This window comes from Solanum stenotomum, unplaced genomic scaffold, assembly GCF_019186545.1.
Source record: "Solanum stenotomum isolate F172 unplaced genomic scaffold, ASM1918654v1 scaffold25311, whole genome shotgun sequence".
Classification (NCBI taxonomy): Eukaryota; Viridiplantae; Streptophyta; class Magnoliopsida; order Solanales; family Solanaceae; genus Solanum; species Solanum stenotomum.
Genome location: NW_026028480.1, coordinates 276960 through 299825, shown reverse-complemented (window position 1 = coordinate 299825; position 22866 = coordinate 276960). Strand labels below are relative to the sequence as shown.

General features: G+C 28.2%; 4 protein-coding genes across 10 annotated transcripts in view; 2 read left to right on the top strand and 2 right to left on the bottom strand.

Annotated features, from left to right (window-relative positions):
* LOC125851383 (uncharacterized) overlaps nucleotides 1-5750 on the top strand; it is a 12766-nt gene extending 7016 nt beyond the window's left edge. Inside the window, exons 2-4 of one of the 2 annotated variants that reach the window (XM_049531182.1) lie at nucleotides 1548-1596; nucleotides 4992-5042; nucleotides 5222-5750. In XM_049531182.1, coding sequence (XP_049387139.1) covers nucleotides 1548-1596; nucleotides 4992-5042; nucleotides 5222-5442 — 321 coding nt within the window. In that variant the 3' untranslated portion in view covers nucleotides 5443-5750. Of the gene's footprint in view, nucleotides 1-1547; nucleotides 1597-2025; nucleotides 2077-4991; nucleotides 5043-5221 lie in introns of those variants that run through there. The other variant, XR_007444905.1, reaches the window with a different exon arrangement.
* Nucleotides 5751-7695: 1945 nt separating this feature from the next.
* Nucleotides 7696-9007, top strand: LOC125851379 (glycine-rich cell wall structural protein-like). The gene is made up of 2 exons (XM_049531177.1): nucleotides 7696-7875; nucleotides 8425-9007. Exons 1-2 carry the CDS (start codon nucleotides 7767-7769, stop codon nucleotides 8739-8741), a joined length of 426 nt encoding a protein of 141 aa, XP_049387134.1. The 5' UTR covers nucleotides 7696-7766; the 3' UTR covers nucleotides 8742-9007.
* A 2118-nt stretch (nucleotides 9008-11125) lies between these two features.
* LOC125851373 (uncharacterized) lies at nucleotides 11126-12182 on the bottom strand. Its single transcript, XM_049531166.1, has 2 exons — nucleotides 12110-12182; nucleotides 11126-11985 (listed from the first exon to the last, which is right to left on the bottom strand). The coding sequence occupies exons 1-2, from the start codon at nucleotides 12180-12182 to the stop codon at nucleotides 11126-11128; spliced, it is 933 nt and encodes a 310-aa protein (XP_049387123.1).
* Nucleotides 12183-14588: 2406 nt separating this feature from the next.
* Nucleotides 14589-15501, bottom strand: LOC125851374 (glycine-rich protein DC9.1-like). Of its 6 annotated transcripts, none has more exons than XM_049531171.1 (3): nucleotides 15364-15501; nucleotides 15127-15252; nucleotides 14589-15063 (listed from the first exon to the last, which is right to left on the bottom strand). In XM_049531171.1, exons 1-3 carry the CDS (start codon nucleotides 15458-15460, stop codon nucleotides 14831-14833), a joined length of 456 nt encoding a protein of 151 aa, XP_049387128.1. In that variant the 5' UTR covers nucleotides 15461-15501; the 3' UTR covers nucleotides 14589-14830. The 6 variants fall into 6 exon arrangements, with proteins under 6 accessions (XP_049387128.1, XP_049387126.1, XP_049387129.1 ...); XM_049531169.1 differs by having other exon boundaries at nucleotides 14589-15105; nucleotides 15148-15252; XM_049531172.1 differs by having other exon boundaries at nucleotides 15127-15240.
* Between the last annotated feature and the right edge of the window lie 7365 nt (nucleotides 15502-22866).

Genomic DNA, 22866 nt, shown 5'->3' with positions numbered 1-22866 from the left:
ATATTGTTTTAGTAGGTAATAGTTTTGTTGTTGAAAGTATGAATAAATGTATACCACAAAAGGTTGTGTTGGAGTGATAAGTAATTTTTATTCTTAATTAGATGTTTCAGACCTGGATATGCATGTAATCACCTTTGATAGGAAGCACTTTACCTTCAATGTGTAACTTTATCCATATGAATTCGAATAATTTAGACTCTAATACGGATATCAAACACCAGATAGAAAAAAAGTGTGAATAAATGTATGGCATTCGTTTACTATGGACGAATGATTATCATATCGTGTTTCTTTATATAAATAATAATTAAATAATATCAGAAAACTTATTACAAGTAATTATCAACCAATTATTTTATGAAATTTATAATTCTTTAAAATAAAATAAAATAAAATTGTTGACTGCACCAACCAGTTTATCGGTCAATCAATTATTTTTAATGAGTTAACCAGAGTTTAAACCAAGAAAACTGGTTTTCTGAATATTATTCTTTATTTTTAAAAAAAAAAAAACAAAACAGGTTGGATCTATCCGTTCATGAAACAATAAATTTTGCGGTTCGATTTACCCGATAGTAACAAGTATTTTCCCAAATTTTGACGCTAAAATAATCGATGGATATTTGTTGGTTCCTTCATAAACTCAGATTTTACCAAATAAATTTTGAAAAGTATGTCACGTACCATATGTTTAATTTAGTCTAATAAGAGTTTGTTCCATGTCTTTCTCATAGACAGGGGAGGACACAGTACTAGATTTATCTTAATTTAGTACTTTTGATATGGATGTAAATTTATGTATAAAATTGTATTAAAATAGGTAACAGTTAATAAATATGAATTCATAATTTTAAAAATATAATTGGTTCAATATTTTAAAAAATAGTAAAGAAAATCCATTTTCCGGTTAAAATTATTTTTTAGTAACAAGTTGAATTTATTGATGTAAAAATAAGGTACGTAAGTGACTTTCACTAAGTTGGTTGAAATTTAATTTACTCCTATTATTCAGTTACGATTTACTACATTAGTATTTTAGTATGTACCATAAACTGAATTGGATGATTTATTTTGGCTATAATGCCCAAGTTTATTTTGGAATCAATTTTTCATGTTATATTATATTATATGTTTTTTATAATAATATTGTGCTTCGCGAATAACGATAATATTATAAAGAGACTTGATAATTCAAGACATTTATAACATTTTGGATATAGCTAATTCTCAGCCATATATAATATATAATTATACTTTGCCATATAAAGATAATTAGGAAAGTGCTATATACAACTAGTCTAATATATAATCTGCCAACTTAACTAATAACTAGTCTGGTACGTACATAATCTAACGATGCAACTTTTCAATTTTAACTCACAAGAAGTTCAACTGATCAGTACTATAAATAGAGGCGAAATGTTCATTAGTTTCATACAATTATCATATTAATTCAAGTAATAGTTATATTTAAGCAAAAATAAAAAATGGGATTGAAGGCATTTTTACTAATTGTTTTGGCTATTTTGCTTGTGATAACAACAGAGGTTGCAGCTAGGAAGTTGGTTAAGAGATCCATCACTTCCTTGGAAAAAGGTATCTCTTTCCGCCGCATTTTATATTAAGGTGTCACTGTTTTAAAATTCAAATCATTTTCTTTATTTTCTAAATATTTTGAATCGTTAACTAAGTTGACTAGTAATATTTTTTAAAAAAATAAATAAATTAAAGAATCTATACTTGATTTCCTTATATGACATAATATAAGTGTTTAGTATATTTCAAGAGTTTAATTTCCATAATGACACAGGTTTGGATGGGTTCATTGGCCTTTTAGTAATTTAGCACATCTTGATCCGTTTAAATTATGTTCATCTAAAAGTTGTAAAATCTACCCATGAAAGTATGGCATACTGAAATAATTGGGTGGGTGAATGGCCCATCCTTTTAGTAACTTAGATCATCCTGAGCCCCTGATTTAGTTCATTTTAAAATTGGACTAATTGTGTATGATTAATGGAGCAGGAACGACAAGTAAGGTAAATGACGCGAAATTTGTAGGACATCCAGGAATCGAGGAGGAGGACTTCCAGGAGTAGGAGGAGGACTTCCAGGAATCAGAGGAGGAGGACTTCCAGGACTCAGAGGAGGAGGAGGACTTCCAGGAGTAGGAGGAGGACTTCCAAGAATCGGAGGAGGAGGAGTTCCAAGAATCGGAGGAGGAGGAGTTCCAGGAGTAGGAGGAGGACTTCCAGGAATCAGAGGAGGAGGAGGACTTCCAGGAATCGGAGGAGGAGGACTTCCAGGAGTAGGAGGAGGACTTCCAGGAATCGGAGGAGGAGGACTTCCAGGAGTAGGAGGATTAAATCCAAAAATTGAAGGATTTCCATGACTCGGAGGACTTTCCATAACCGAAAGACTTCTCTGATCTAATTAATTACTAAAAAATATCTATGAAGAATATTTACGATGTCTACTTATATATTATGTTGTGTGATATAGTAAGTAATAGTTATTGTTGGACGTATGAATAAATGTATACCACCAAACAGTGAAGTGGTAAATAATCCTTTATCCTCAATTAGAGGTTTGAAACCTGGGTATGAAATCCCCTTCAATAAGGAGTATTTTACTCCCTAAAGTGAAATTTTATAGTCAAATCCCAAAATGGATATCAAAACCAAGGTAGGAAACCCAAATAAAACATGAATAAATGTATGATAAATGACCATTCATTTACTATGGATGGTTATCATGTCATTTTCTTTGTATTATATATTAATAATATAAATAAATTTAAGGGAAATAATATCAGAGAACTTACTTTTTGCCCTTTTCGTTTACAAGTAATTTACGCAAAAATCCAGTTGAAGCTATTTTTTAAATTTCTCATTCAGTATATATTATTCATTTTGAGCCCCCATAAAAATTGGACATTTGCACAAAGAAAATTCATCACATAACTACAACAGAAATGAATAACATGATCTACGAGTGGTTGCTAATGAAAAATCGATTCTACAAATTAAATGGTATATTTGCAAAATTCAATATTGTATTAGCGATAAATTTAGAAATTAAATTTTGACAAAAATCAAACACAATAGAATCATATTTCACTAAATTGTCATAGATATATTTGTTCTTTTAAAGAATTATTTTATAATATTAATGAGACCATATACTTATAGAGGATATATTATCTTATCGAAATATGTGTTTGTTTTTTTTTTCAGGTGGCAACGATTTTACCAGAAAAAAAAAATCCTAAAATCGCTGCCCTTACTTTAATTTTTCTTTTTGGACAAAATCGCTGCTGGAGCAGCGATTTTAAATGAAGTTTTTAATGACATGAACGGCGTTAAAAGATATCGCTCCCTCAATAGCGATTTTGCTGTTTTGATTAAAAAAAAATTGATATACCGTTTATATTTATTGAAGGAAAAAAATTATCCTTTTAACTCCGGACTCATAAAAATTTTCTCCAATTTGTTGTTCTCCAAAGTTAGCCAATAGATCTACTACTAAACACTAATAAAATCAATAGGTACAAATTGACCGAGTTCCATTAATAAAAGAACTTATTATTAACTATTTGGGTGATCGATTTCACCCATTTTTATAGTAAAAATATTGCCTTCTCCCAGGGAAAAAGTAGATCGATCAAAGTTGAAAATGGTGGATTTTTAACAAAAACTTATAGATTTTAGGTTTCAAGAAATAACATCTCGATCGGTATTAAAAGTCGAATAATTCCATAAATTAATTTGTCAGTGAATTTTTTTAAAACAATTTGGAAAAAATTAATCGAGACGATATTCTTAAACTAAACAATTATAAATTGGTTATTTTTAATTAGTTAACTGAAATTTTGACCAAGAAAAATAATTTTTTGAATATTATTCTTCATTTTTTTTTACAGAACCAACTGAATCTATCAATTTATGAAACAAAAAATTTTGCAATTCAATTTACTGATAGACTCACAAGCAAAAATAATTTTCCAAATTTTGACAGGGTATCTTATTATGCCATATGTTTAATTAGGCTAATAATAGTTTGTTCCATGTCTTTTTCATAGACAGGGTAGGTGCAAAATATTGATATCAAATTCATTTATGTGAAAATTGACAAATCATAGCAATAGAAAATAATATGAGAAATCTTATTTGTATACAAAATTAGATTCATATTAACAAAATATAGCATGAGAATTTTTGATTACCAAACATAACATGAGTTTTCTTTTTTCAGAACATTTACGTAATTTTGCTCAAAATTTTATTCATGAAAATTATATAAAATCGGTATGATATAAATTGTCTTATAAAGTTTATGGTAGATTTCTAAAAATATATATATTGTATAAAACAATATGAAATATGCATATAGTTATATAGAAATCTTGCATAAAGTTCCTTACCAAATTATTATTTTTTGCATAGAGTTTATGTTGGTTTCGGAAAATCTAATATAACTATAACAACATTGTATATTACTTTCTTTCAAATTTAATACATTTATGTTTGTGGGTTTGTTCAAATCATCTTTTCGGAAAAATATTTTTTTTACTAAATAAGGTATAAGTTGAGTAATTTTAGTGAAAAAAAATACGACAAGTATTATTATATATATTAGTCTATTTCACTAAATTGGTTGACGTTATGTGTGAAATTATATACTTTGCAATATACTGCTAATTAGGAAAATGGCATATATAATTATTTCCTTTAATTGTTCTAGTTTGCCAACTTAATTAATAAAACTAGTCTGGTACATACGTACTAAATGCAAATTTTCAATCTTAGCCCACACGAAATTCAAATGATTAATGCTATAAATTGAGGCAAAATGTTTCATTAGTTTTTCTCATCCTTCTTACAATTATATTATTAATTCAATTAGTATTAATATTTAACTATATAGTTTCAAAATGGGATCGAAGGCATTTTTGTTAATTGTTTTGGCTATTTTTCTTTTGATAAACTCAGAGGTTGCAGCTAGGAAGTTGGCTCAGAGCTCCATCACTTCCCTAGAAAAGGGTACGCTCCCTCACTTGTATTTTATGTAAAGATGTTACTATTTTAAAAAGTTAAATTATTAAAAAATTATTATATATAGCTTTAATAACGAATTATTTCCTATAGTTTGGTTTGTTATTACAAAAATTATAAGAATTGGAGGAGGACATTAACATGCATATGTATGATTACTTTTGTAGAACAAACAAATGAAGAAAACAATAATGCCAAATTTCTAGGAGTAGCGCTTCCACCAATAGGAGGAGTACTTTCAGAAATTGGAGCACCTATTGGATTCGAAAGACTTTCAGGAAGTGGAGAACTTATCGAAATTGGAGCACCTATTGAATCAGAAGGACTTTTAGGAAGTGAAGAACTTATCGAAATTGGAGCACCTATTAAATTTGGAGGACTTCCATGAATTAAAGGAGCAGGACATCTAGGTATAAATCTGAATTAGTCGAACAGATATTGAAGCCCAAATAGAAAGATAAAAAAAATAATATGAATAAATATATCATAAATCTCCATTCATTTATTATGGATGGATGGATGGGTATCAGGTCTCTTTTTATAATAAATAATCTCATAGGGATTAGGGATCATTTGATAGGATGTATACGAATAACGTTGAATAGGGCAATGCTTGCATTAGTAATGTTGGTATAGTTATGTAACAATTATTTCTTGTGCATTGTTTAATTTGATGTATTAAAAATAGTATACACTGCATAATTTTAATTTTATTTATTTATTTGCAAAATTACGCTCCATACTGATGCATTTATTAAAATCTCTAACATTTCTAATACCATGAATTTTAATAAATTTTTTTATCATAAAAAATGAACAACTTGAATCGAATTCACATTAAACGATAGTAAGGGTGTTATTAACTCTAGTACTGAAGAATTGGGCCTGGAGAGGTTCATGAAGTATTTGGGCTAAAACAATTAAAGATATATATACTCTAAATATAGTGTGATACTATCTGGATTTTTCTCTAAGAGAATCAAAATACGAAAAAATATATAAACACACGAAAAAAGAGATTAATTGTAGGGTTCATACAAGTGGTCAAACCAGTGCATCATTCAATTGTTTTTTTTAAAAAAAAATTATACGTGCCTTCAAATAATATTTGATATATTGTAAGAATTATACTAATTGTATATCGAGTTTAGTCCTTTAATCATTAGTTCGCGTAATCTCTTTCTTACACATAAATTAGCCGGGAGATAAGGTCTTCGTATATACTATACATATTTCATCCTCTTCAGACCGACTTATAAAACCATGCTGTTGTTATTGTTATTATTATTTTGGTGCAACTGGAAATTGGTAAATTGTAGAAAAAAAAAAAAATTAATAATAAGATACTCTCGCCCTCAATATAATTTTCATAAATATTTGTTAACCTTATGAAACATTAGCTCAAAAATTCATACTACCAAATAAAATGAAGAATTATCAACCGAATTAAAAATTGAAATTTTGTTAAATCAATATACTAAAGTATGTGTCTCATAATGACTTTAAATGCTGAATTTTGTAATATTATCTACGCATCACACTGATTCAATTTCATATTAGTAAAATTTTATACTTAACATTTTTAGATATAGCTTAACCCAAGACTCTAGGTAGGTTAGAATATCTTGAAGAAAGATATCAGTATATCAAGATAGTAAGTGCAAACAGCATGATCTATGATCAACTCTCAGCCATATCTACGTGTACCTTGCATAGCTAAAGAAAAAAACAATTCTCTATCCGTTTTAATTAATTAATTAATTTAATTTTGATATGGCATAAATTTATGAAAATTCCTAAATCTTGTGGTCTTAAATTATATATTTGTAGAATATATTAAAATGTCTTTTAATCTTTCAAAAGAGACATTCTTTTTTTTTAAAAAAAAAAAAAGTGAATCAAAAGAAAAAATAAGACAAACTAATTGAAACGATTTTTTTTTTAAGAGACCATATTCAGATTCATATCCTAAATTAAGTATTTTGATTCTTGCACTCCGAGAGTAGATATTTTTTTAAGAGTAGTTTATAAGAAAACAAATGGAGAAATCAAAATTTGGCAAGAGTTAGGGTACGACTTTATGCTTAGCTCATATTAACTCAATTCATCTCACTTCAAATAAAATTCTGAATATTGATCTATGTATTGATTCAACTCATTTTAATTAGTACAAAGTCAACATATACAATCCATTAGCCACCGACCCACCCCTATTAACACGAATATCTATGATTATCAGAATGTTTCTTTCTCTCTTTTAATTTATTTATTTGATTCTGATGTGACACAGAATTTAAGAAAAAAATAATAATAAATCATGAATCTTGTGGTTTTAAAAATAAATATATATGAAATGTATTAAAATGTTCTTTAATCAACCATATATTTTGTTCTAAACAAACTAAATGATAAAATATGACAAACAAATTGAAACGAAAAAAGTATAATATAGTTAATTATTTAGGAGAAATCATTTTGTAGGTGCTTTTTGGAAAAGTCGAGTCTAAATAATCTATCAATCTTGCCAACTTAATTAATTACTAGCCCGGTACTTAATTAATGCAATGTTCAAACTTAACCTCTAAGAAGCTTATGATTATGCTATAAATAGTGGCAAAATGTTCATTAGTTTCCTCATCCTTCTTACAATTATCACAAAATCAATTAGTAGTTATATCTTAATTACAATATAGTTTCAAACAAGGAAAAAAAATGGGATCAAAGGCATTTATGCTTATTGTTTTGGCTATTTTTCTTGTGATAACCTCAGAGGTTGCAGCTAGGGAGTTGGCTCAACGATCCACCACTTCCTTGGATAACGGTATATTATCTATGTTTCATTAACCTTATAAATATAGTCATTTTTGTAAGTTGTCCTTCATTTTATGTAAAGGTCTTACTGTTTGAAGAGTTAGATAATTTTTTCTTTGATAGTAATTTTTTCAAAGTACTCCTTTTGAATTTTAAGCTAATTAAGGTGACTTGTAGTACTTGTTTTGTTATTTTCAAATATATAAATTTTATTTTTAACAAAATGGAAGAGTCTATACTCAGATTCATATCCTAAATTAAGTATTTTGATTCTTGAACTTCGAGTGTATTAAGCTATAATAAAGACCCATTTTAAATAGTTTTGTTTGGTACTTACAAAAATTATAAGAAAACAAACAAAGAAATCAAATTTTGGCAAGCGTTAGAGTATGACTCTATGTTTAGATCATCTTAATTACTTAATCAATCTCAATCTATATTAAAATTTTGAATATTAATTAATTTATTGATCCAACTCATTTTGATTTGTACAAATTCAACATATAAACAATCCATTTGTCACCCCTACTAACACGAATATGTATGATTATTGATGTAGAACATGCAAATGACGCCAAACTTCTAGGAATAGGATTTCAAGGATATTTAGGAGATGGAATAGGAGGACTTCCAGGAATGGGAGGACTTCCAAGATTCGGAGGACTTCCAGGAATGGGAGGACTTCCAAGATCAGGATTTGGAGGACTTCGTCCAGGAATAGGAGGAGTCGGATTTCCATGGGGAGGATATGGTGGTGGTGGTGGATATTATGACGGTTATTCAAGAGGAGGATATGGTGGATTTTATCCTGGTGTTGGTTATGGCGGAGGAGGATATCCTAGAGGTGGTTGGTATGGAGGATTGCCTCGCAACTAATTAATTAATTGCATACTATATAAGGAATATTTATGAATACCCTTCTAATGTATCAGTTATTGTATTCACGATAAATATTGAGTAGCCAAGTGCTATTCATATATATATTTGTATTGTGTGTTTAATAAATAGGTAGTATAGTTTTGTTGTTGAAAGTATGAATAAATAAATGTATCATAAATCTCCATTCACTTACTATGGATGGATGGTCATGATCATGTAATGTTTCTTTAAATAATAAATAGTTATCAGAGAATTTAATTTCTCTGCGTCCCTTTTCGTCTATAGTGAAGTTATATTTTTTTTTGTTGTATTTGTCGACTATGTTTCGCTTTACGTAACACTATATTATTGTTGAGTTTTAGCTATGTATACTTTTTTTTAAAAAAAAATAAAAAGTTTTAGCTATGTATACTTATAACCATGCATATACATTTTAGGTAATCAAATTAAGATTTTTATTTATTTCTATTTCTATTTTAATGTACCATACTTATTTTTGAACTTGCTAAAATTTAGATGTTTGAACCAAGAAATTTATCGAATAATTTTAAAGAAAATGAATAACTTGATTTACAAGTGGGTTACGTTGCTTATGAAAAAGTCTTGTTACTGTTGATATGGCATTAATAACAGATTTAGAATTTAAAGTATATATATAATTATATACATTGGGACAATATATCGAATTTTCTTAGATTGTTTCGATTTTTCCATTAGATAATTAAATTTTATTGGACAAGTTTGAGGGAGTCGTTGTGGATTATGCCTCTAAGATTTCTTTTTCACACACATATTTAATAAGCAAGTAATAATTGGAAATCTTTGTCTCGATACTGAAAAATGTTGACTTCAAACAATACGAGCTACAAATATTTGAGGAGTCAAAGTTAACTATACTCCAGCGTAAAGACTTTTTGTACTATCAAATCATCAAAAGACATTTATAAATACTTAGCTTAATTAAAATATGAGATTTCATAATTTATATAAATAAGACATATGTTATCTGCAATAATAGTTAAAAAGAAAGATAAATTGATAATATCTTGAAGGTCATGTCATCAACACTCGAAAAGTTGACTTGATCAAAGCAAAGTGCACAAATTATGACTAATACTAAGAAATAATAATACTGGGTTCGAGCCCTGGGTATGGAGAAAATTCTGTTGGGAGCGTCACCTCCGAATAGGCCCTGCAAAGCGCGATTCAAATTTAATCGAAGCTTTAATATGGACTCCAGAGAACGAATGAAAACCAAAAAAAATAAAATAAAATAATACTTATGTGTTGAAGAAAAATACTAAGTGAAAACAAATACTGATGGTCCCAAGAAGATCAAGGCAACATCTCTCAAATAACTCCAAATCAAATGAATAACCTGATCTACAAGTGGACTGCTTAAGAAAAATCACCATCTATTTGGGATCTCGCTCACTACACTCCTTTTTTTATTTCTATCATTTGTAGAAAAATCACCATATATCTGGGATTCCACTCACCTCACTCCTTCTCTCGTTTGTCTCGTTTGCAGTAGCAGATACATAATTGCATGTTATCAAGGGTGTCAATGATTATAGTAAAAATATAATTATTCGGTCTTGTTATGTTATACATACGGAATTATTTTGTGTGGTGTTAGTGACACATTGAAAATTTATTATTGATATAGAAAAACTAATTATCACTATAACAGTTATCATCTATAAATATTTTTGATAAATAATCAATAGTTCTTTTGAAAACGATTTATTATGTTACTATATGTTTTCTGTAACAATATTTTATTATAGTTGTAAAAAGTCTTTGGGCAAATGACATTTATCAGTTTAATTTCATTTACCAACGATTCCAGCACAATTTAATTAGAAAATCCTGAAGATGCACTTTTAATCTCTTTCCTTCTCATTTAAAAGTAGCTTGTAATTCGTCCCAAAGATATGTCTTGCTTTCCATTTTTTCGAAAGTCAAGTTATGAAATCAATTTTTATCAAATTTTATCAAATTAACTTAATATAATAAAATTAAAAGAGTTCGAGAAGTGAAAATCAATATATAATTAGTGATTGAGGAATAGTTTAATAATATATAAGTTGTGAAATAAGAAGAAACACATGCTCCTCATCAACAACATATTCAATATAATCAAGAAAAAGAAGAAGTATACATTATGAAAATATATTATCACAATAAATTGTGTTATATTTTACAACAAAATATTACATGATCGACCATACATATGAACTGAATGACGTTTTATTCATACGACTTTTAAAGCAAGGTTTAGAGTAGCAAGACTATTACTATATTATACATCTTGCCACTACATACAACAGTTTTATAATATTACATGATGATTTGTTGTGAGATAGTTGACTTGTTACTTACTCATGGCCACCAATGAGAGGATTGTATCCACCACTTGAAGGTTTGTATTCGTCATTAGGGGGCTTATATTTATCATGTGGGGGACTATGTTTGTCACCTGAAGGTTTATATTCATTACTAGGGGGTTTATATTTACCGTGTGGGGGATTATATTTGTCACTAGGGGGTTTGTATTTGTCATGTGAGGAGTTATATTTGTCACTTGGAGATTTGTATTCGTCACCAGGGGGTTTATACTTGTCACTTGGAGGTTTGTATTCGTCACTAGGGGGTTTGTATTTGTCATGTGGGGGTTTATATTTGTCACCTAGTGGTTTGTATTCTTCGCTAGGGGGTTTATATTTGTCACCTGGAGGTTTGTATTCTTCGCTAGGAGGTTTATATTTGTCACCTGGAGGTTTGTATTCATCACTAGGAGGTTTATATTTGTCATGTGGGGGGTTATACTTGTCACCTGGAGGTTTGTATTCGTCACTAGGGGGTTTGTATTTGTCATGTGGGGATTTATATTTGTCACCTGGAGGTTTGTATTCGTCACTAGGGGGTTTATATTTATCATGTGGGGGGTTATATTTGTCACCTGGAGGTTTGTATTCATAACTAGAAGGTTTATATTTGTCATGTGGAGGATTATATTTGCCACCTGGAGGTTTGTATTCATCACTAGGGGGTTTATATTTATCATGTGGGGGATTGTATTCGCCACTCGGAGGATTGTATCCGTCATATGGAGGTTTATTTTCACCACCTCGAAGCTTATATCCACTATTATATTCGCCATGTCCATCACCAAAATATCCGCCAATACCATTATATCCATCATGGTATTCATCATTCTTATTATCCAATTTCACTGCTATAAATATCAAAATGTGAAATTTAAAAATTAGCATAACATTGCATATATGTCAAATAATTATATAAGAAATCCAATATTTCAAAAGAGATAACTAATAAAAGAAAATTAATAAAAAACTTACAGGTGTCTGAGCTTATCATTGCAAAAATAGCCAAAAGAATGCCAAGAAATAGAATTGTCTTGGAACCCATCATTTTTTTCTTCCTTTAAAGCTCAGTTATATGAATTAAAGGATGAAGAAATTGAAGCAACATTGGGTTATATTTATACTAAGAATTCAATGTATTAGAAACTGATAAATGGTCACTTATCACTTATCTTGCTCAATTGGCACGCCACGTAATTAATTATATTTCCTCTGTTTTAATTTATTTGATTTTTTTAATATTCGTTTAAGAAAGGAACGTAGTATAGGACCACAGTGTTTATTTGCATTTGTGGTGTCCACTAAATAAAACAATTTTTTATTTAAGCATATATTGTTTAATTATAATTAAAAAAATAAATATTTTAATAAACACATATTTTATCTTGTGATGGGAGTGAATCTCAAACAAAAGATGAAATGTTTTTGTTAAATATAATTTTAATACTTAACTAAAATCTCTGAGAGTAATAAATAACTAAAAATTATTATTATATTTTATCATAATGCAAATTTGTACATATTTTTTTACGGAAATTGATATTCTTAAACTCTTTTTCTTTTTTTGGGAAAATTTGAATAAACACAAACTACTTCTCCATTACTAATACAAAAGAGTTTCTTAAATCTTACTTAAACACAAATTACTTTAAGTTATAACCATTCAAAGAACTTTTCAAAAACACGTTGGAAAAATTAAAATACGTAAATTTAAAAGTTTTCCCAAATAGGTTTTAATTACTCAGAAAATCTTTATTGCTTTAGTTTTCTACTTCATATATTTGAAGTATTGCTATCAATTTTTGTGGTAGGTGATCGATAGGTACCTTCTATCTTTAATTATACGTTTTTAAATTCAAAATTTGAGATAAAATTTTGATAGAGAACACTTTAACCCTAAAGTGGAACATTCATGTTAGAGGTAAAAGTAGAGTTGGGACATCGAATTTATTTGAACTTAATCTTTTGATGTGAAGCATAAATTTTATAGATAAAAATTTATTCAAATAGCAACAAATGATATATCTAAATTCATAACTTTAAAATTACAAGTAGTTCAATGCTAAAAACCTTAACCGTTAAAGTACTCATAAAGTTTAAATCTATTTCTTTGAGTTAATTTGAATAAATCCACATTAATGGTGAATCATTTACTTAAATTAGTTCATAGAACACATCAAAATGACTAAGTCGCTAAAAACATAGATCTACTGTAATTATCAAACGACAATAAAGGCTCGTTTGGATATACTATATAGAATCATAAGTTCAAATCACATTGATTTGAAGTCGAAGTTTTTTATATGAACATGCAATTTGAATTTTTTAAATTGTATTTTGCTTTTCACAAACATGAAGCCTCACGAATTGTGAAAAATGAAAATTATCAAATGCTATTATTTTCATATTATTAGTCCGTATTATATTTATGTGATAGACGATTGTCTACCTCAGAGTCAGAGTCGATATTGATAAATGATAAGAAAAGTGCTATTAATTTAACAATGTAACGTCAAGTCATTTCATATGATTAATTGGTACTAATAAAAACTATAACAAATCACAAGGGAAACTTGTGTTATGAAGTCAAAGTAAGAGGCTGTTTATGAAATTATCTCTAAAAGGATAATTAACTCTTAAGTCTTATGTTTTTCTAAGAAAATAAAATTTAGAGACCTTTCTTTAGGTTTAAATTGATTCGCATGGGTACATGGGGATCTAGAATTTGATTATTGATTTGCATGAACTTAACGTTATTGTAGAAACTCATAAATTTTAAGTTCAAAATTTGTTTATAATGATTTGGATATTTTCGTGGGGTACTGAGGAAATAATAATGGGCTTTAATTTTGTTCATACTTTGTTATTATAATTAAAAGCAAGGCCTAAAGTTTTGTTCATACTTTGTTATTATAATTAAAAGCAAGGCCTAAAATTGAAAGACTATTACATCTTGCCTATTAATTCTCTATAGAGCGCAGTTAGGATTTTGTATCTATGGGATCTTAATTAATTATTTATATGTTAATTAGATATTTTAATGTAAATAAGTAGGTAATTTTTGAAAATTTTCTTTTATGTTATTTATATTATATGTTCTTTATAATAATATTTCGTCATAACAATAAAAAAGTATCTAAACAAATGACATTGTTGATCGATTTTCGTTTTTCCAACAATTCCAACACATTCTAGAAAATCAAGGGGTCTCTTATAATTTCTTGCCTTTCCATTTTAGAGTCGATTGTATTTTGAATTTGTAGAGGGTGGGGATTGGGAAGTACTCCCTTCGTCCCAAAGTATTGTTAGTTACATTTTTTTTTATATCAATACGATGAAAAATTATATTTTTAATAAATTTATTGGTTAAAATTTATATAATAATTTAAATTTTGAGAAACAAAAAGCAACATATAATATTAGGGATGGGGGAGTAGTTTTCAATAATAAACTGTGAAATAAGAAGAAACGTACATTATGAAAATATATTCATCACATAATATATTGTACAACAAAATATTATATGACCAACAATTCATATCATGCGTTTTATTCATACTATTGATACAACAATCTGGTCTAAAAGCAACAAGACTATTATATTACTGGTACTAATCTTGCCACTACGTACGTATACCATAGTTTTATAATAGTACACATGATGCTTTGTTGTGAGGCAATTGGCTAGTCACTTAATCATGGCCTCAAACCTGGAGGGTTATATCCACCATGTGGGGGGTGATGTCCGCCACCACCACCACCTGGGGGGTGATGTCCGTCACTGGGTGGTTTGTATTCGTCATGTGAAGGGTTGTATCCGCCATCTGGAGGTTTATATCCACCATGTGGAGGCTTATATTCACCATGTGGGAGTTTATATCCACCACCTGGAGGCTTATATTCACCATGTGGAGGCTTATATCCACCACCTGGAGGCTTATATCCACGACTCGGAGGCTTATACCCGCCACCTGGAGGCTTATATCCGCTACCAGGAGGCTTATATCCGCCACCAGGAGGTTTATATCCATTGTTGTATTCGTCATGTGGGGGTTTATATCCGTTATATCCGCCGCGTCCGTCAGTGTGTTCATCATTCTTGTTATCTGATTCCAATGTTACATCAATCGTAAAACTCAAAAATTAGCATAACGTTACATATAGGTAAAATATTTAGATAAGAAATTCATCAAATATATAAATAATAAAATTAGAAAAAATAATCTTACAAGTCTCCGCTAACTCTCTAGCTACAACCTCAGAGCTTATGATTGCACAAATAGCCACAAAAAGGCAAAGAAATATAAATGCCTTGGAACCCATCATTTTTTTCTTCTTTAAAGCTTAATTATACTAATTAAAGGATGAAGAAATTGATGCATAATTGAGCTCTATTTATAATAAGAAATGAATGTATTAGAGATTGAAGGAAAGGGCATATCTGGAAATATTAGGTGACACGTAAGTGGTATATTTTTAAAAAAATTAGTAATTAAAGATGTAGACAAGTAATTTTTCTTTCGGTAGGTGAAGAAATTCTTGAATTCACAATTGATTTTCAAGAAAAAATCAGTTAAAGTCATCCTAATCAAGATTACGTTGGAAGAAAATTCTTCACATAAATCCAAAGGAAATAAAGAACCTTGAAAGTTGAATCAATAAGAGGTCGTTTAATTTATGGGATAAGAGATAATAATGATCTCGAAATATAATATTACTTGATTTGTTTTTCGTTCTTGGATAAGATTAGCTAGACGATATATCACAATTATGATATTATTTTTATATGACCTTCTATGCTGGATAACAATGATTACGAGATAAAATTACCAAAATGATCAAGATAGAGTAATCATGCAAGTAATATCATACTACGAGACGTTTTTGCTTCTTCTAGAAATTAGTGTATATATATAGAGAGAGTAACAAGAAAAATAATGTGAAGGTGAAGTGAAGTTATTGGTAGTGAGCAAAAGGAAAACTATAATGTATATAGAACGTATATCATTATCGGGAGCTAAAGGAAAATTAATTTGATAGGACATCGTAAACACGTAATTTTTTACACTTTTCAAAAATTTTCACCATTTTAGTAATTTAAAATGGTTGTTGAGTAAGGATATGTGATCATGATAATTGTGTAAAAATCGCTCTTCTCATGTAAACAAGAAAGATATGAAAAGGAGTTGAAGCCCTAAGGAATCGAAGAGACTAGACTTAAATTTAAGTTATAAATAGGTAGATTAGATCGAATTTGAACAAATTAACATAAGCTTTATTAATAAAAAGCGTCATTGCGCAATTCGTTCAATTTGACTTTGCAATTACAAACTTATATTTTATGACTCCACTAATATATACTATTAAAACTTACAACATGAATAAAAGGGTGATTTGAATGCATTATTTATCAAACAACAAGATCAATACTAATTTCAATTCGTAACTTAATATATACTTATTGTGTTTATAAAGGTGGTTCGTGAAAAATACAGTTGATGGATTTTATTGATGAATATTTATCGATTAGAATAAAATAGACATACTACATATGTATAATACAAAACATTTGACTTAATTTATGCATAACGTTCATTCATTAATACCTACTGTTAAAATAAATTCAAACTTTTCATAATGTATGTAGATCAATTTGTGTGCATCTCGATTATTTTATACCACTTCCAACTAGCATACGAGAAGTACTGTTCAGCTAACTTAAAACAAATAATTTTTTTTAAAAAAAAAATCTACGTATTTTTTTAATCTATATTTAGATTTGAATATGTGATGCATATTTAAATCATCCACAGTCACTCAAAATTGTCCGCATAATTCATTTGAACACCTCAACCAAACGTTATACCTATTGAACACCTCTACAAACTCGAATTTGAACTATTTGAACACTTTTTTGACAATCAGCTAAAAGTATAAAATGTGTGTAACCCAATCGCGATGACGTGGCAGATTGACGTATTAATGATATACATGTGACATTTTGAGCTAAAATAATAATTAAAAATTTATAAAGAAAAAAAAGAAAGGAAAAGAGCATGTCCGGCTGTCCGCCCGCCGTCGACCTTGCAACCTTTTCTATTCAAAGTGTTTTTCATCCATTCACTGTCTCTTAAGTCTTAATTCAACTTAAAATCAATCCTAATATGTTTATTAAAGAAAAAAATGAGATAGTAAACTGTATATTCTTCTTTAATTTTTTTTATTTTTTCTCATCTCAGATTCGGAAGAAATTTCATGGAAATTCAATCATTAATGAACTGTATGTGAAGAGATTTTCAGCTTTAAATTGAACCCTTCTTTAATTTCTTCATTTCTATCGCTTTTCAACTTTTCTCTTCCATAGTTAATTCTGATTTTGATTTTTTTTTTCAGGAGAAATTACTCATTTTTATTCCTTTTTATCTTGTTTATGTTTTGGGTGGTGAAGAAATTTTTAATTTTTGTAAAGGATAGTAGTGCTTTCCACATGAATACGATAGTGGTGAGGGAGAATGTGAAGTGGCTGAATATAAGAAGGAAAGAGAAGGGTGGATAGTGGTGGTAGCAACGGTGGCAGGCGCAGTGAAAATGGTTGTGGTGGTGCGCCGGTAGACGCGGTGGAAATGGGTTATGGTCAAAGAAGAAAGAAGAAGAAAGAGATAAAAAAAAAAATATAGCTAAAAATTGTTGGTCACGCGCTGAATATGTGTGAAATGCACTTTTCATGCCATGTCAGATAAAAGTGTTTAATAGGTACTTATTTTGAATACCTTAAGGGATCGTTTGGTGTGATGGATAAGGGGAGTTAATCCCAGGATAAATTTTAAGTACCCTTTATTTTCTTGTTTGGTTGGAAAGCTTGGGATAACTTATCCCAGGATATGAATTAGAACCGGGATAAGTTATCCCTCATATTGGGTAGTATAGTAATCCTAGGATAACTTATCCCAGGATAAAATAGGTAAATGACAAATACATCCCTTTAAATCATTTTTATACATCATTTTTCACATTTATGTATATTTACATTATTTTCAAATATTTACTAATTCTTACTTTTATGATAATTATTCATATTTTTCTATTAAAAAATTACACTATATAAATATAATTTTTATTTGTGAATTTATTTGACTAATTCTTATGTTTATTTTATTTTGATTTCTCATAAATTTTCTTCTCTTTAAATAAACTAAAGAGGGAAGTTCTATTTTCAAGCTAAATAAGAAAAAAGTTATATTTTTAAATACACTTGGTACTTATCATGGGAATACATAAGCAAAAATATTTATGTTCAATAAAATAAAAATTTATTTTAAAAAATAAATAACTAAAGCTCGCAAAGAAAATATAAAAAAATTAAATAAAGTGAAGGGTAATTTTGTAAACAAACAATTTGTTCTTAAAATTTATCAATATATATTATTTTGAATACACCAAATCAAACACTCAATAAGAAATAATCCCAACACAACTTATTCCATCATAACTAATCCCAACATAAATTCTTCCAACATAACTTATCTAATCATAATGCATATTCAAACCAAACGACCCCTAAGTGTTCAATAGGTACATCTCATAATTAAGGTATTCAAGTAAATTATATGGATAACTTTGAGTAGCTGGTGATGAATTTTAAGTCTTTTAATTTCAATGCATGCAGTTGCAATGTCTAATAGTCAAATAATAGGGGACAGCTGACATGTCTTTTGATTTGATTTAAAACTCAAATATATTTTTCCCAAAACTTATGGACTAGACGCAGAAAAAAAAAACAAGACGAACAACAAAGATTTAGTACTGTTCTTCCTTTTTTTTTTTTCTTCTTAAAGTATAATTACAAAAATAAAATAAAAATAATTGTAGCATGAATGACAAAGACTATACTGTGAGTTAAAAAGTCAAAAGTCACTTATCCTATTGACTTATATAAACGCTTCTCAGCGTTGCCATTCACGAATTATATTCGGTACGAGTTAAGATTTTCAATAAAAAAGTTTTAAAATATTAACAAATACTATATATGTATATAAATATAATTTTATCGATCTATATAAGATATATATCGTATTTTTTCAATAAAAAGATATCAATTAACATCGTTTAAAGTCACGCACCATGCGTCTTGTGTGATCAACTAAATATCATATTAGTTATTATTTGAAATTAATGTCGAAATGATTTTTGTCTACGAAACCAAACAGTTCGTAAGATCTTATCAAGAAAATATTTTATTCACTTGTCACGTTGTGCAAAAATATTTTTCTTAAATAAAGTAGATAATTTTGATATTAGCTTTTTAATATTAGGCTAGTAAAGAATTTTTTTTTCTACATATAATTGACACTTCACAAAGAAAAAAAAAATGTAGAGAGGAAATCGAAGATGTCTTGCAACAGCTTCTAACTTCTAAGAACCACAATTTGATTATTGATCATAGGGGTGTCAAAAATGAACCCAAATATAGGTAATTCGTTCAATCCGCTCAGAATTTTAAGGGTTGGGCTCAAGATAATTTGAATTGGGTTCAATCTCAACCCATTTAAGCCTAACCCATTTTAAGAGAATCCTCAATTGAGCCCAATTCAATTTTCAATTTCAACCCGTTTTAAGACTATTTACTAAGATATGTTCATATATCAAAGGTATAAATTATTATCTATTTAACATCTTTTAGGATTTATCTATCCATTTGTTACTTTTTTTAAAAAAAATCTTGACTGAAATTCGCATTGTGATTATGAAAGTTAAATATCACTATGTTAAAATTATTGAGATTAATCGGCTCAAATTGGGCGGGTCAAGACCCAACCAGTTTTTTAGCCCATTTGAACCCAACCCATTTGAGCCCAAACTAAATTTGGGCGGGTCAAGACCCAACCCGATTTCTATTTCAACCCATTTAATATCTCCAATTTCAACCCAACCCGCCCATTTGACACCCCTAATTGACTAGTATGGAGGTTACACAGTCGTGTAGGTACGTAGATAAAAAGGTGATCAGTTAAACATATTTTATCGAAAAATTATATTGTATATATAAAAAATTATGATATGTGTATGAGTTTTAATTCTCGAGAAATAAAAAGCATCACCAAATGGAGAGTAATATTACATATGAGTTGAATTCTATTACTTCCTTCGTCTCATTTTATGTTGCATCCTTTTCTCAGAAATAATTTAACTTTAAAATTATCCTTTTACCCTTAATGAAATGAACCTCCACCACACAAATATCCAAAAATATTTTAGATAATAAGTTTCAAAAGTCTTTCTTTTTTTCTTAAATATCGTATCAAATCAAATAGTATTACGTAAAATGAAAGAGGGAAAATAGATTATATAAGAGCAAAATAAGAATTTTGGTTGTTGCGTTGTCGGTCATTTTCCTAGAAGACTTTTCTCACAACTTTTTTTTAATTAAAAAAAAAACGACGTTTCTTGAGTTATAAAGCAAATGAAGAGAGTTAGCCCCCCTCTTATTTAATTTTTTTATTTGGTATTCGTTATTTATATTAAAGTCTGATTATTTTATATTTATATCACATAGAAATTATATTTAAGGAGAAAACGCTTTCTACCAATAATTTTTTCATACTCAAAACTTTTAAATAAAAAATAATAATTTCATTCGATACATCACTTTCGTTGGTAGACCCTCTTATTTAAGTTGATGGTACACTAAAAGAGTCATTGAATACGTCATTTAAGTCTTTGAGTATTGACCAGATCGAAGAGTACGAATATTTTGCATCACTATTTCTAGATATTTTAGGATAAGGTAGTCCTACAACTTAAAAAAAGATGGAGGATGGAAAGGGAGAAATAAGAGAGGATTATGGAAATCAAATTCAAATTAATAAAATATAAATTCAGATTGTTAAATAATTGAGCTATTAAGATCTTCGTAGTATGATAATTCACATGTTGAATATATTATGCTATTATTATTTTATCCCACAAGTTCTTGTCATCTATCCTAATTATCCTTTGTGTTTAGATGTCTTAATGATTTGAAATATTATACGTTCTTCATTATCATGCCAGGTAGAAAGTTAAAATTAAGAAACTATCAAACAAAATTCATTTTTGAAATGAATTAAAAAAAATAAGTAAAATAAATTAAAACGAACTTATAATTAATTACGTGGCACGGCGGCTGAAACAACTGATAAGTGACCGTTTGACATTCTGTACATGCGTTAAATGATGGGCCATCAACTCCATGCACGTGGTTTAGGTTTGTCTGATTAAACAAAGACTATAAATTTACTATCAATTGGGAAATAAATTTATTTATTTTATATATTTATAATTTAAAATAACTTGAGAATTTTTTGTAACTATAAATCATTTTAAAAATAGTTTTTAATTATTTTCTTCTGTTTATCTTAATATTAGAAAATGTAAAAGTACCTAAATAATTACTCAATTATGGGTGCAGTTAGTTTTCAAGATATTTCATTTTTTCAATTAGTTTTCATGTTTTCCTTTAGAAAATTAAATATGATACTTAGTTTTGATTAATATTTTAAAATTATATTGACATGAGAGAAACTTGTGACTTTTAGAATTTTTTTGTATAATTTTTATGATGTTAATCTTTACAATTTAGTTTTGAGAATTAATTAAATTGACCTTTTATAAACGAAACATAATAACTAATTTGTGACGGAGAGACGGCTACTTTTCCTTTTAAATCTTTTTTAGTTTTGTTTCCAACCGCCCTATTCTTCCATTTTGATTTTCTGTTTTTTTTTTTTTTGTCTACTATAAACTCCTTCATTATTCGACAATTATACCTTATAAATGGAGATTTTTTAAACTGTTTATTCTAGTATTTATTGAAATATTTTGATGCAGTATGTAAACGATTATTACAAGAACAAGAACAACAATAGCTTATGTAGTATTTTATACTTCTTTTTTTCTTTCTATTATTGTTAGTTTAGGTAAAAATTTGACTTTCATAAGTAAAAGAATATGCATGGTGAGATTTTTATTTTAACATTTTTGTTATAGTGTTGATGTATGTACTTGTGTTTTTCCTACTTTTACTAAAAAAAACTTAGTGGTGTTTTGATATGTTTTAACTCTTAATTTAATTATTTTGAATATTTAAGATTTGTAAAACACAAACAGATAAAATTTATAAATTTATGTTTGTTTCATCTTATGAAAGAAAAAAACTAAAAATATCTTAAATTTCACAAAATATACTTTTTGATTACTTTCAAATATGAATATTAGCAAAAATTAAATCATAAATTTAGTAATACGACTGTGCGAAGCGCGTATAAATTCATTAATTTTATATAAAAAGAAAAAGAACTACTCCCTTTGTTACATTGTATTTGGCCTTGATTAAAAAAAAAAAAAAAGATGTTTCATTTTACCTGTCCATTTTAGTAGATGAAGAAACCTTTATTGCTTTTTTTTTTCAAACTATCCTTAGTCGTATTAAATAACTACATAAAGTTAATTAAAAGCATCACTAATAAAAATAGTTTATTAAAATATATCCCTAATTAAAATTTCTTAAAATTTATCATATTAACAAAGATCAAATAATATGAAATAAAGAAAATACTTACGACTCCACCACGACACTTCCTCGGTATTAAAATCAACACTCTTTCTATCTACCACTTGTAGAGCAAGTTGTTCATTTCTTTGGTCCATACAATAATTGCAATCCGTACGTGTCCCCTCACACCTTCAATTTATGC